The sequence below is a fragment of the Siphateles boraxobius genome, unplaced genomic scaffold, assembly GCF_051911475.1.
Source record: "Siphateles boraxobius isolate OS27281-9 unplaced genomic scaffold, OSU_SipBor_1 66, whole genome shotgun sequence".
Taxonomy (NCBI): domain Eukaryota; kingdom Metazoa; phylum Chordata; class Actinopteri; order Cypriniformes; family Leuciscidae; genus Siphateles; species Siphateles boraxobius.
Genome location: NW_027509193.1, coordinates 31050349 through 31064909, shown reverse-complemented (window position 1 = coordinate 31064909; position 14561 = coordinate 31050349). Strand labels below are relative to the sequence as shown.

The 14561-nt window shown below is 42.8% G+C and overlaps 1 protein-coding gene across 5 annotated transcripts in view; it reads left to right on the top strand.

Moving 5' to 3' along the window:
• The window catches only part of brd4 (bromodomain containing 4), a 61941-nt gene extending 47380 nt beyond the window's left edge, over positions 1-14561 (top strand). For 3 of the 5 annotated variants that reach the window (XM_077213567.1, XM_077213568.1, XM_077213565.1), the window contains 15 exons: positions 308-690; positions 779-1144; positions 1234-1362; positions 2272-2493; positions 2668-2888; positions 3057-3436; positions 5304-5414; positions 5525-5911; positions 7619-8305; positions 9180-9274; positions 9411-9567; positions 9927-10063; positions 10165-10370; positions 10447-10711; positions 12099-14561. In XM_077213567.1, coding sequence (XP_077069682.1) covers positions 308-690; positions 779-1144; positions 1234-1362; positions 2272-2493; positions 2668-2888; positions 3057-3436; positions 5304-5414; positions 5525-5911; positions 7619-8305; positions 9180-9274; positions 9411-9567; positions 9927-10063; positions 10165-10370; positions 10447-10711; positions 12099-12167 — 3815 coding nt within the window. In that variant the 3' untranslated portion in view covers positions 12168-14561. The remainder of the gene's footprint in view (positions 1-307; positions 691-778; positions 1145-1233; positions 1363-2271; positions 2494-2667; positions 2889-3056; positions 3437-5303; positions 5415-5524; positions 5912-7618; positions 8306-9179; positions 9275-9410; positions 9568-9926; positions 10064-10164; positions 10371-10446; positions 10712-12098) is intronic. The other 2 variants (XM_077213569.1, XM_077213566.1) reach the window with 1 other exon arrangement.

The window sequence follows — 14561 nt, the reverse complement described above, 5'->3', positions numbered from 1 at the left end:
TTAATGTCTCTGCACATTTGCTTTAACTTTGTATCTCTGATGGTGTACATCACCTCAAATTTCCAGCCTTTATTTGAATGATGTTGCTATGAACTGTTGTCGGTGCCCTTTTATCCTGAATGGTGTAGCATCAGATTGTGATGACTACAACAGAAATGCTAGTTTTACAGATCTCAGATTATAAGATGACAAAACTGCACTTAGAATAAACAATGTTGTTGTCAGCTGGTGTGGACACTAATATAGTTATGGTTATCTGTGTGAACGGGCCTTAATTCTTTTGTATTTTCTCTCTCTACATTATTAGACATAAACATGAAGATTGGGCCTGTCCTTGAGTCTTCGCCCACAATCCCTCAAACACGTGGCCTTTCCGGTCTTGCCCCTGGGCCACACACGAGAGGACCACCACTGGGTCCGCCTACTTTACCTCCCCAATCTGCCATGCAAGCCTTGCCCTCTCGAGTGCCCCCTTCGCTCCCTTTGCTCCCTTCACTACCTTCACTCCCTTCACTCCCTCCCCTCGCGCCTCAATTAGGGCCACCTTTTTCTTTGGGCCCCACCGACTGCAACCCACCGGCCCCCATCTTGACGGCTGTGCCTCCTCCCACCCAAACTGCCCTGCCGCCCGTGCACATGCAGCACAGCACTGCTCCTATTCTACAAAGCCCCATCCCAATGCCTCCCAAAGTAAGTTGGCATTCAACCATAGTGTCAATCTTGGTTTTTAAGTTGTCTTGCTCTCATCACTCGCTTAAATAACATTTTTCATCTGCAGCAGAGAAAAAGTCAGAAAAGGAAAGCAGACACCACGACACCTACGGCAAATGACCAGCTGAGCGAGTCCTCGCCTACCGAGTCAAAGTCAGGGAAGACTCTACCACGCCGGGATAGTACACGTCCAAGCAAACTACCCAAAAAGGAGGCACCTGACTCCCAGCACCATGGGACAGTCGCCCCTGGGACCCACAGCCCCAAGCAACAAGAACAGTTACGCTACTGCTTGGGCATCGCAAAGGACATGTACGCTAAGAAACATGCAGCATACGCTTGGCCCTTCTACAAGCCAGTGGATGTGGATGCTTTAGGGCTGCACGATTACCATGACATCATCAAACATCCCATGGACCTCAGCACTATTAAGGTGAAAATGCAGTTGCTGGATCTAAATCGAAGGATGAGCCTTGTCTGCTCTCCATGCTTATTCGTTCAGTTTTCTCTTTGGTTGTGCAGGACAAGTTGGAAACCAGACAGTACAGAGATGCTCAGGAGTTTGCAGCAGATGTACGGTTAATGTTCTCCAACTGCTACAAGTACAACCCTCCAGACCATGAAGTGGTGGCTATGGCACGCAAACTGCAGGTACATGTACACCTGCAAAAGACTGTGTACTTTAGGGCTTGCATGACACGCTATTTTTTTTAGTCAGACGTCTAGTCTGCTAGTCAATGTGTACTTTATGTAAATGACTCGCAATAGACCACACTTAAGGCAACATTACACTGCAAAGGTGGCACGGGCGATGAATCTGACTTGGCATGTTTATTTATACACTGTTTATTGCTGCTCAAAGGTAGCATAATGTAAATAGCCTACATTTATAAATAATAAAACAAAGACAGGAGCTCATTAAAGGGTAGAGCTACAATATTAGGACAAAAATCATTGTCAATTATTCTCCTTAATATTTCAATAATGATTATTAATGTCAATTTAATAAATACATTTTTGTGTTTGCTGAAACGGTACATCATATACTGGCTACACATAAAAAAAAAACTAAGGACTATTAATGAATTGGTTTATTGCTTTTCATGCATTAGAAATTCAAGCCTTCACATTCGTTATTTTAGTAGCATGAAAGACACAATGGTTATTCAAACTCAAAATAAACTAAATACAGATTGCAAGCCACGAACGTTCCCTATCACTAAAGCAGTCCAGCACTTTAGTCTTGCGTGAGTAATGCTCAATGTTGCAACGCAATGCATAAAAAGAAATGCAATGTGAGCAGATGTATTCTAAATGTAATGACGCAATCAACACTTCGCACACTTTCACTTCTTTTTTTTTGGTAGTATTTTTGCCACTAGCCGCTGTTAATTTCCTAATTGACAGTGAAGTGTGGAAGGGGTTAAGAAATGTTCCACTTATAGGAAAATTCAGGTGTTCGGTATAGAAACTATGTTGTTAGAATGTCATCTCTAAACTCTGAAAGGAGGATGAAAAGAGTCTTGTACTAGATCCTCAAAAGGTTCTCTCTTTCTGTAGGATGTGTTTGAGATGCGTTTTGCTAAAATGCCCGATGAGCCAGAGGAAATGCTGGCACCCGCTCCTGCACCAGTGCTCCACCCAGCTCCTGTAAAGACACAGCCGCCCATGGGCCCTGCCTCGTCCTCAGACAGCTCCAGTGATTCCTCATCGGAATCCGACTCCTCCACGGATGACTCTGAAGAGGAGAGAGCCCAGAGGTTAGCAGAGCTTCAGGAGCAGGTGAGTTAGATCTTCTTTACTACTTGGCTTTTGCCAGCACGTCCCTGGAGACCTGGCCAAGAGATCGGTCACTTTAGATATTGTGGACGTGTAAAAAGACGTGTATCATAGATGTGATGCTTTCTACTAAGAGACTGTAATCTCCCAATTTCTTGTTTTTTCTTTGTTGCTCAGCTGAAAGCGGTTCATGAGCAGCTGGCTGCCTTGTCCCAGCCTCCGGCCAGCAAACCAAAGAAGAAAGAGAAGGAAAAGAAGGAGAAGAAGAAAGACAAGCACAAAAGGAAAGCAGCAGTCATGCCTGCACTGGAGGAGATCCTGGAGCCGCCTCCTGCCCTCAAAGTTCAAGGAAAACCTAAGAACAAGGATCCTCTTCCGAAGAAGCTCAAGAAGCTGAGGTGGGCTGAGACATTTGATTATGCAAACCCATTTTAGGCTAGAAAGTATGCAAAATTGCATGGTTTTAATTGCTTTTATCAATTTGTTGATCTTTAGAATTTTGCGGTCAACCCTTTAACTGTGTAGTCATGGAAAATGAGTTGTTCTTGTTGTCTTATGCTCTATAGCAAGAAGGAGGGAGGTGGTAAAGGCAGTCGCTCCATGGCCCCCCCAGGTGCCGCCCCACCAATCCTGCAGCCTGTGGTAGGCCTGGATTCTGAGGAGGATCTGGGTCTGACTGGTGGAGCCGCAATGGCAGGCATGGCTGCTGGAGAGAAGTGCAAGCCCATGTCCTATGAAGAGAAGAGACAACTGAGTCTGGACATTAACAAGCTCCCTGGAGACAAGCTGGGCCGTGTGGTCCACATCATCCAGTCCCGTGAGCCCTCGCTCAAGAACTCCAATCCAGACGAGATTGAGATCGACTTTGAGACGTTGAAGCCTTCTACGCTGCGGGAGCTGGAGAGATACGTGTCATCTTGTCTTCGCAAGAAGAAAAAGCCTGTCGGTGAGTGATAAAGAGCATCGCTTTCTTTAACACTGAAGCCCTGTTTACACCCATTAATATCGGCCTCTCATGTCAACTGCAAGTACTCTTTGTATAGGTGATTGGCAGTACCTACCAAGAAAAAACTCTTTTTTTAGCATAATTGCATTTTGCATGAGTAGGTGGCCCTAGAACAGGGGTTTTCCAGTCCTGGTGTAATAATCTGAACAGTATGAAAAAATTAAGCATGTAAAAACTTGAATCCTAATCTGATAAAAAAAAAAAACTTGTGCTCCTGCTAGGGCTGCACGATTCATCGTTTTAGCATCGATATCGCGATGTGCGCATCCACGATAGTCACATCGCAGGATGTGCGATGTCAAGTATAGGGATCGTAGTTGATCCGTGATTCATGATCAGTAGGCCACGGGCCAGCAGCTCCCCGGCCCGTAATCCTTGTGATTCGCGGATTAATTGCAAAGTTTAACCATCAAAGAGTGAGAGTTTATCAATTTGCAAGTCCTGTAAGTCAAGCGCAAGAAGACTGGAACTTGCGCGCTGTTTTCTGTCAGCCTTACTAAAGCATATTTTTGTCCCGCGAAAGCCTTGTTTGACCAATGAGTGATGTAGATGACTGACCGCAGCGCTTGTTTAACAGAGAACGAACGAGCAGAGAGAGTGAAAGCCCCGGTTGCGCGTGCGCACTCTCACCATCTTCAAACTGTCTTGCTCTCTCTCTCTCCCTCCCTCCCTCGCGCATATTAATGAATTGAGTTGACTGATTATCTTTGAGAATACACGGTGGTAAAAGGTCGGAAGACCGAAGTTTTTTTTTTTCTGAACTACCGCTGGTTGTGAATTGTGCTAAAATAACGTTGCCTTATTTTCTCTGAAAAGCGTTCCACACATTCAGATGATATAAACCACACTTTCAATAAACAAACAAAAAATCTATCCAGTGATGAAATGTTTTCTGTGTTGACACAAATCTTGTGCGATGCCCTAAACTGCCGGGATAATCACACAACATAGCTGCGTCCGAAATCGCTTACTTCACTACTATATAGTAGACGAAAAACAGTATGTTACCAAAGCAGTATGTCCAAATTCACAGTACTGATAAAAGAGTAGGTTAAAAAGTACCTGGATGACCTTCTACTTCCAGCGAGACTCTGGTGTGCATATGATGCTATATAGAACATACTTTTTTAGCAGCCCTGAAGTAATTACTCAAATTCAAAATAAGTCCTACTCGGGAGAGTATGCGATTTCGGACGCAGCCCGTGTGCCGTGGTCCGTTAATGACACGTCCGATTCGCGAACTAATGACTCCTTTGAACCGATTAACTTTAATGAATGGTTAAAACAACCGATATGTCCAACAATGAACTCAAGAGACATAACAAATCGGAAACAAATTATATAAAATAAACGAAAAATAAAATATCGCAATGTCATTTTTTACCAATATCTTGCAGCCCTAGCTCCTGCGCAGTGCCATGATTTAATGTGCCACAAGTTTACATATGATTTTTATCTTACAAATGTGCATATGTTTATTTACATCTCACGTCTTGTGAGCTGGTCAGTGGAGGAGACTGAATAGTTACTAAATATTTGTCCAAAGAGTTCAGTATAAATATAATGTTAACGAATATTTAAATCAGGTTTCATACAAACAGAACTTTCAGAATCTGTAATCAGACTGGTTTCAATCTGAATTACGAAAATTAGTGCATGTAAACATAGTGTGTTTCACACACTAACAACACATTGGATCCTTTTTACACTTGGTATTAATGTCCATCACTGGTGATGCAACATGGACAGCATTAAATACAAGTGTCTACAAATTTGAATTGGTTATTTATTGTTTAACATTCTTTAGTTCCAGAGAAGACCATGGAGGCATTGAGTGTTGCAAAGACAAAAGGTTCATCATCCGAGTCGGGCAGCAGCAGCGAGTCCAGTTCCTCAGAAAGTGAAGACTCAGAGACAGGTGAGCCCTGCAGCTTGATAACTTCTGACCAACTGATTTTCTAATGCATTCGCTATGTTAAATGATCCAATAAGCTGTATTGCATAAAAATGTCCTCTTTACAAACTCAGGGGTGGCGTCTAAGCCGAAGAAGAGAGGGAGGGGTGAAGGAAAGAAGGCTCATCACCAGGCGGTGTCTCTGGGCATGCCTCAGCCGCAGGTTCCCCATCAACCCCTGACCCCTGCGCTGCAGCCCAGCGCTCAGCTGAAACCACAACAGCATCCCTCTCCCGCCGCTTACATGCCTCCTCCCGTCACGGCTCTGGAGCCCTCGCAGCTCCTGGAAAACCCCTTTGACTCTCTGGCCCACTTTGGTCAGCCCATCATGCACCTTCCCCACCACGCCAATGACTCGTCCTCCCCTGCGCCGCCTCACCTCAACGCTCACCCTCCAGGAGGCCAAGTGTCACCTGAGACGCACCCGTTCCTGAACCAGCACCCCATCCTCCCATCCCCAGGTGAGTGGAAACTTTCTGTTTATTACATCAAGGTATTGTCCTAACCTGGTTGGATGTAGCGCATTTTTTCCAAATGTACCAGGTCAAAATTGCATTGTTGAGAGAAAAGAAAACTGATAAGTTGCATCTGTGTGTAGAAGTGGGGTGGAAATTCAACTATAAGATTAAAGTCAAGCCCACTCAATAGTACAATTATCAAACCAAATTTATTTCTGAAAATCGAAATTCAGGGTAGTCTTTCTTAAACCAAAACATACCTTAGAGAGCTACAAAGTGAGCTCCAAGCAAAACAGTCAAATCATACATATTTATTTTTTAGCAAACAAAGACTTTCAAAATTCAAAGTTTGATAAACAAAAGAGCCAGATTATCATATGTTTTGGCAGATTTAAAGTCCTTGGTTCAGGTCTGTAGATTTTAAAGTTTTCTGATTCAGGTCTCAAAGAAAATCTTTCAGAGTCGAAGTTCCAGGTCTCAGAAGAATTAACTTTATTGAGCAATTCAACAAAGTGAGATACCAGCTGTTCATCTGACTTTACAATGGTCAACATTCAGGTCTTATACCTTTTTCTTATTGTTGGTATCCAATAAGCATCTGTACAGTTATCTTTTTCTTATTGCTCCTCCTCAAAGTTTCGCCACAGTTAGAAACACCTGCTCCAAGGCCTTCTGTTAATTGGTGGAGGATCCCTGTGCATGCGCTTTTGAAAAAAATAACTCATACGTGTTTTTTAGTACATTTCCATATCTTCCACCAAACCCACCTGTGCATAAGATTTTTTGTACATGGTCTTTCAGGTACTTTTCCATCCTTTCATGCCCTGTGACCTAGTTTTCTGCTTGGCATCTTACTGCATTTAGACTTGTGCATGAGACAGATGAAATTCCCCAACACAGAAGTACATTTTCCGGCATTGACATCCCATAATATGCATGTCCACCTGACCTTTGTGAATAACATCTTATCTGACTCCCTAAACTCTCCCCGGCATAACTGACCTTGACAGCAGAAAGAATCATTATCTCTTCTCACAGCATTTGTAGATTAACTTGTACGGCATAACCTCCGTTGGGCAGCGAGATTCTTGAAACCTTCAATTCGTCCCTTAACGTACTTAAACAGTTAATACTCTATTTAAACCATTACTCTACTCCCTCTGTCAGAAACAACTTCTCTTAAAAAACAACAAAGTTAGAAAACCTGTTTTCAAAATATGCAATGGTTACACACACGTATATCTATATGTCAAAAACAAATTACATTTTTAAAAAAACTATTAACAAAATTGATCATGTATAAGCAGCAGCATTGATTGAATGAATATAAGCAAATAATATTTTGCTTACATAAGTCATACATTAAGATAAATTAAGAAATAATGTACAATAGTGTGTGTGTGTGTGTGTGTGTGTGTATATATATATATATACACACTGAATGCTCCATCTGTTCTATGGAAATCATTTCAAGCAATTGTACTATTGGTTAGACACCTATTGCGAGGCTACCATGTCACGTTATCAAACTGCCTTCATCTCATTGGTTCAGAATGGTGCTCTGCTGGCTGCATGTCAAATGTTCTGATTACCTATATTCTTATCTTTATACAGCATTTGATTCATTTGTATTGTACAAAAATTGCCAGTGATCCATATTGACCTCTTTCTTTTTGTGGTCTTTCTTTTTCTATATTCATTGGTTTACAGCCCTGCACAACGCAATGCCCCAGCAGCCTTCACGACCCAGTAATAGGGCAGCCCCACTACCTCCTAAACCTCCTCAGCAAAGCACGCCCCAGCAGCAGCAGCAACCCCAGCAGACCCTGCCCCAGCAGCTCCAACCCCAGCAACCCCCTCCGCCCCAGCACCACCTCCCTCCTCACCTCCTGCACCCTCCACAGCAACTGCGCCAGCGGCCGCTCTCCCCTCCCACACTCACTCCCCAGGGCCTGCTCTCCTCCCAGCCCCCACAGATGCTGCTAGAGGACGACGAGGAGCCCGTGCCCTCCATGCCCTTGCCCATGTACCTGCAGCGCCTGCAGCAGCAGCAGCAGCCGCCGACGTCACTAATGCAGTCTCTGCAGAGCAGGTCGCAGCAGCCGGGCCAGCCGTCTCTGCTGCAGTCAGTGCAGGTTCAGTCTCAGCTGGGACCCCCGCCACAGCTCCCCGTTCAGACTCAAGCCCAGCCCTCTCCACAGCTCTCGCAGCACCAAGCCAGACACATGCAGCACTCGCAGCAGCTGAGCTTCTCTCAAGGCCCGGTGCAGACCACACAAACGCAGGCTAGTCAACACAAGGTCTCCATGCCCTCCTCGAAAGCACAGCAGATCATCCAGCAACAGCCACAGCAGCATCACTCTCCGCGTCAACACAAGTCCGACCCCTATAACTCTGGTAAAACAACAGCCTTACAAAAGCAGTGATCATTTTTTCCAGCAACTATTTACCATATTGTTCAGAATATAAGACCGTTTTTTTTCTTAGAAATGCATTTGAAAATTCAGATTCTTATATTCAGGGACTAGACTTTTACATGTCAATACACCCGCAACAATAGGTGTAATACGAGTGTGCCAAGAAATACGATGTCAGAGTGGAAGGTTAGTAGATTGTGAGCGCAAAAAGACAACCTTAAAAACACAAACAGTCAAAGAAAAGCTTGCCATCTAAGAGCCACATGACTCATGTTTACGTGCCTCGCTGACGGGACCAAACTTACCCCGTACACGATTTTAAAGCGTAAGACGGGACCTAGATTTCAAAACTACAATATGATTTCACTTCTACTGTTAATGAAATTTTGGTAAGCTACATGGTTTTCACTATGAAATGGATAGCCTAATTGTTATATAATTCAGATGGGCTACAGGTTATTTTTATGGCATGGCAAAAAGTTTTTTTATTTTTTTTTATTTGATCATTGGTATGTCATACTTTCAATACAAAAATTTAAATATGCAGTATGATTTTTTTTTATGTATTTTCTTCATCAAAGTCTTTTTCCTAAAGGTCCATCTTGAAAAAAGAGGGGGGGTGGGGGGGGTCGTCTTATATTCTGAACAATTTTTATTATCGTCTATTAAACTGATGATTATCACAGTTTGTGGTGTTTTTTGTTTAAAATTGAATTTGCCAAAACTTTTTGACAAATATTTAAAAAAGCTTGCATAGTATAAATGCAATATATTTAAAAGCTTTCCTGACAGGTCGGTTGTTATTTGTATTGGACACCATTGCAAGTGTTTTAATTGTGTCTATGTTTTAACAGCTCACATGCGAGAGAACCCCTCTCCGCTCACGATGCATTCCCCTCAAATCCCTCAGTATGCTTTAGTCCACCAGTCCCCTCCTCAGGCCAAAAAGGTCAGTACCATTTCCATGTTCTTGCATTGACAAAGATTCTTTCCAATGTCCACGTGGACTTATTATGTGATGAATAGTTTGTGGTTTTCTAGATGTGTGTTCGGTGTGGTGTAACTGAAGCTTTGGTTTGCTACAGGAACCGCAGCGAGGTCCTTCAGCTATGGCTGGCATTAAAGAAGAGAAGCTGCCCCCGTCACCTGTGATGCGTGGTGAGCCCTTCAGTCCAGCTTTGAGACCAGAGCCTCACAAACACCCTGAGAGCAAACCCACAATGCAAGGTCACAGCCAACAGAGTGAGTTTCAAAGCAGGCAATTGTATGTTTAATTTAAGCACACTTTGTGCTGTTTATGCTGATATTCAAAATTGCATCACTCTTGCATGATATATTGCTTTTTTACATTTAATAAAATTGATTAGAAGTATTGCACAAACAGAAAGCTGTTCCAGAAGAGAATATGTAAATGAGTTGTACCATAAAAAAAAAAAAACGCTCTGCACCCCATGCAAAATCACACATCTTTGCTTCCACTACGCACTGCTCACATGTTCCATAAACAGTGAAACATCCCGGTTATACTAAATATTTATCTTGGTCCCGCTCTGTCAATCAAATAAAAGGACCATAACTAACAGTTTATCAACTCGTTTTAGGAGCAGATATGAAATCGCATGAAAGTTCCCGTCCTGTCATCCGCTCCTCTGAGCAAAGCGGTCCACCTCCTTCCATGCAGGACAAAGAGAAATTCAAACAGGAGCACAAAACACCTGTGGCACCTAAAAAGGTACAGGTGGGTGGAAGGGACAACTTTGTTTTAATTTTCCATGAATACAACTGTAACATTTCTAGAATGTTATGTTGTTTTCACGCCTCGTATTGTTTTGTGCCCAGGATGTGAAACTAAAGAACATGGGTTCCTGGGCGAGCCTTGCACAGAAATCCACCTCCACTCCCTCGTCTGCTCTGAGGTCCTCCAGCGACAGCTTCGAACAGTTTCGACGTGTGGCCCGAGAGAAGGAAGAGCGAGAGAAGGCCCTGAAAGCACAGGCTGAGCAAGCCGAGAAAGACCGTCAGCGCAGAGAACAAGAGAAACTTCGGTAAGGGAGCTGAACTATTTTAATCAAAGTTCACTTTTAGCAGTTTCAAGACATTTTCTTGGTGTGCTCTCTGAAGGGGACGTGATGAGGAGGACTCCATCGAGACGTCTCGAAGGCCCCAGGAGGAGCCCCGCAGGCGGCCGGAGCAGCAGCAGGTTCAGGCACCACCGCAGCAGCACCAAACTCAAACTCAACCCCAAGCCCAGAACCCGGCCCAGCCGCCCTCGGCCCCGCAACCTTCCCAAGCCCCGCCCCACTCGCCCGCCGCCTCCCAGAGTGCACTTGACCAGCAGAGGGAGCTCGCACGTCGCCGGGAGCAGGAGAGGAGGAGGAGAGAGGCGGTGAGTTACAGCTGCAGCTATGGCTGTCACGATTCCTCTAAGTCGAGGACTCGATTTTAAAAAATCCTCGATTGCCATTTACCCGTGTCGAGTAACCGGCAGAATACCGGAAGTGGCGCGTTCCACAGATGGGAGTCCATGAACTGCATTATTACACCATTTATAAGTCTACACGATATATTAAAACCATTTAAAATCATAATATAGCATTGTGCTATTGTGAAATCACAAAGGCTGCGATTCAGTTAAAGGGTAACTAAACCCCTGGTCAGAGCCTGACTCCACCCACTGGCAATATTTGAAAAATGCTGGAAAAGTGGGTAGAGCCCAGCGGAGGGGGGCGTGCACCTGATGCCGAGTTCAGACTGCACGATTTTAGCCCCGATTTTGGCTCGCCCTTTAAATAAATATGCGCTGTTGTTTTTTTTCCACAGACAAGCAAACACTTTATTTACAAGCATGCAGATTACGTGTTAAAAGTACCTCAGCTCTGTTCACAGTAAACGCTGCTCTACGCAAACTCAGTCTCTGCGTGTGCTGTCTTTGGGAACGCAAAAAGTCGGGCTCGTTTTGTGTTTCATAGTTGCACTGTTATCATTTATATGCGTGGAGCGCGTCTCGGGTTTCTCAAACTCCATCTCTGCATGCTTTGAGCTTGGGCTGTTCTTGTTCAAGAAATTACAGTGGCTGTTGCGTTTCTATCGTACAGAAGTGACCAAATATTAAAGATTAAGTGAACATTTGAATTAAATGTTGTTTGGCCAGTATTAAACAAGGATTTGATCATGTCATAGTGTAACAACAACCTTCACCAGGCCGTTGGCGCTCTCTGCTGGCATTATAATACATAATGTACATAAGTTGTTTATATAAGTTTATATAATTTATTTTACATGGTGTATTTTAACAGCGTTGTTTGATAAAACCCATATTATTGCTTACTTTGATACTTTACTTGAACCAATTATTATTGCTTGTTATTATAAATTTGGATTTTAAGTAATTTTAAATGCTTTTGTAAACTCGGATCTATTTTTTATTACCACAATTTTTTATCCGATTAATCGATGGAATAATTGGTAGAACACTCGATTACTAAAATATTCGATAGCTGCAGCCACCTCCCACTACAGTTCAAAGGTGTAGGGTCTGTAAGATGTTTTAAAAGAAGTCTGTTATTCCCAAAACAGTAATATTTTGACACATTATAGTGATTTTAAATAACTTTTCTATTTGAATATATTTCAAAATGTCATTTATGCCTGTGATGATAAAGCTGAATTTTCAGAATCATTACTAATTTGAGATTCAAAATGTTATTATTTAATAAATTTGCTACATGGGCCAATGTTCAAATTTTTCTTTTCTTTTTTCTCCACCTCTACAGATGGCAGCTACTATTGACATGAATTTCCAAAGCGATTTGATGGCTATCTTTGAGGAGAACTTGTTCTGAAGTGCGAGAGGAAGAGATAAACTGCGAAAACAGAAGCTCATGGATTCCTCTAGAATGAACTGAAAAAAGCAGTAAGGGAAAAAGACCCCATCTGACCACAAGAAACACTGAAGAGGCTAAACTAGCGATGGATAAGCTGAGGCCCTGAGAGGGAGGGAGGCTGTAGCTCTCCTTTTGCCTTAGCAGAAAGAGGGACCCTCACACTGGGACGGCTCCGCCTCTCCGCCATTCCTCCTGGATTTGCCATTGTGACCATGGCGGGAAAGAGAGGACTTGTGTGTGACTCTTTAATTCAGAATATGGGAGCAATGGACAATGTGATCGCCGGAGGAATATCTGAACGACAACAATAATATGTACTGATTCTCTAGTTACGGCATCCATCGACTGCCAGATGTCTGTGGGGGAATAGAAAACGTCTTTATTTTCAGTTTGATTTGGTTTCCTTCCCATCGTTTCGTTTTCGCTATATATCCCCCCCCCCCCCCCCACACGCAGGCAAATGGCAGGATGGGATCGGGGGCACTTAGATGATCTTCCTCGGGAGAGGAAGTACAGCTCGCCTTACACCTCTGACAACACAAACAATATTCACCAGGGGCTGTGACAAATGACTAAACATGGTGTGTTTCACACTGTTATCATGTGCAGATTTTTCATTATGTAGGATCTACTGTAAAAAGGTATTTTCTTAATTACTGTTTTTGGTTGATTGGTTGGTTGTATTTTTGTTTATCTTCTCCTCTCTCTTTTTTTTTTTTTTTTCGTTGTTGTTTTTCTTTTTTAAAATATTTTTAACTCTCTTACCAACACCTTTACCCTCTGATGTCTATGCCAAACACCCATATCCTTTTATGCTGATAGCCGAGACCCGAAACGCTTCACTTAACATGTCTTTCTAAATATATAAATATATTTTCTTGTTCTCCCCACTCGTCATTTAAAAGTTTTAGGTAGCCTTGTAGAAAATAAACCCTAATATATGCATTATTCTGACAAGTGTTAATTGAGGACAGAATCATGGAAGATATACTTTCATTGCTCATGGTTTTCATGTTAGCCTGGTGGGGAGTCTCGCCACGGGCCGGAGCGTTGACCCATGCGGGGCGGTTTCTGAGTATCGTTTAGTTTGAGTATAATTTAAAGAATACTATTTTAAGTGTATTATACATACAGAAGGAAAACATGCGACTCTGTGCAACTGGTTGAGCGTCACGCGAAGACCAGGCCAACGCGACGGAGCTCTCAGCTGGTTACTGCATGACTCCTTTTCTTTTCACAGATCATTTTATTACAGCGGCACAGAGAGAACTCCGTATGCTGTGCTAGATATAATTGCAAAAAGTTTGAAAGAAAAAAAGTTACAAAAAAAAATTCAAACCGTTCTGATTTATCATTGTTCTTGTTCGATTATAGTGGATATGTGTTCTAATTCTGTTATTTGACTCGGCAAGGGGGGCGGGGGGGGGGGGGCACAAATCGAGACCTTGGCGGGTTCTCTGAGTTTTCTCTTATAGTGTTTTCTCCAGTGCCTGTATTGTATTGCGATTCTAGTTGGCATATATTACGTTCTGGGAGGGCGAGGGGAGGGGGCACGGTTGGACCGGGGAGGGGAAAATTGGGGATTTAGGTGCGAGAGCTTGTGTTTAAAAGACAAAAAAGGAACGTAAACATTTTATATTTTACCCATTTACAATATTCAGGTTTAAATCTAGTTTTAGCTGGACTTCTTAAGTATACACCGAACAACTAGTTTTCATTTTCTCAAAACTGCTAAGAGGACATGTCCCATCATCATTGTGTGTGTGTGTGTGTGTGTGTGTGTGTGTGTGTGTGTGTGTGTGTGTGTGTGTGTGTGTGTGTGTGTGTGTGTGTGTGTGTGTGTGTGTGGCGCGCGCGTGCGTGTTTGGATGTGTATGTCATGTGGCTGGGGAGGGTGTTCTTTCCCGGAGGTTTAAATCGCAACACTTCATTTAGACGATATTGCTTTGCAAACTTGTTTTCTTTTTTTCTTTCTTCCTCCTCATGAAGTCCACTTATATAAATATCTATTTTTTTCTTTTTCTTTGGTTAATTTGGTCTGTACAAGTTAAAAGAAGAGCAACACTTCATTCCTTCAAGCCTTTAAATGTATTTTCTTTTCCATGGTAACAGTTGGACATTATGTGCCATAGATTCGGATTCTCCAGAGAATGTGCTGACCTGCAGCTCAGCAGAGAGTTTGCTTTATTCAGGTATTTTTTTTTTTTTGTTGTTTTGTTTTTTTTGGGTTTGTTTAACATTTTCCTCGATTACTGTTTGGTATGTGCGTGGGCTATCGAGGTCAATGGTTCAATCTGTTATGATCATGAAATAAACTCATCTCTTTTATAGAAAATTAAAATTAAACAAAAA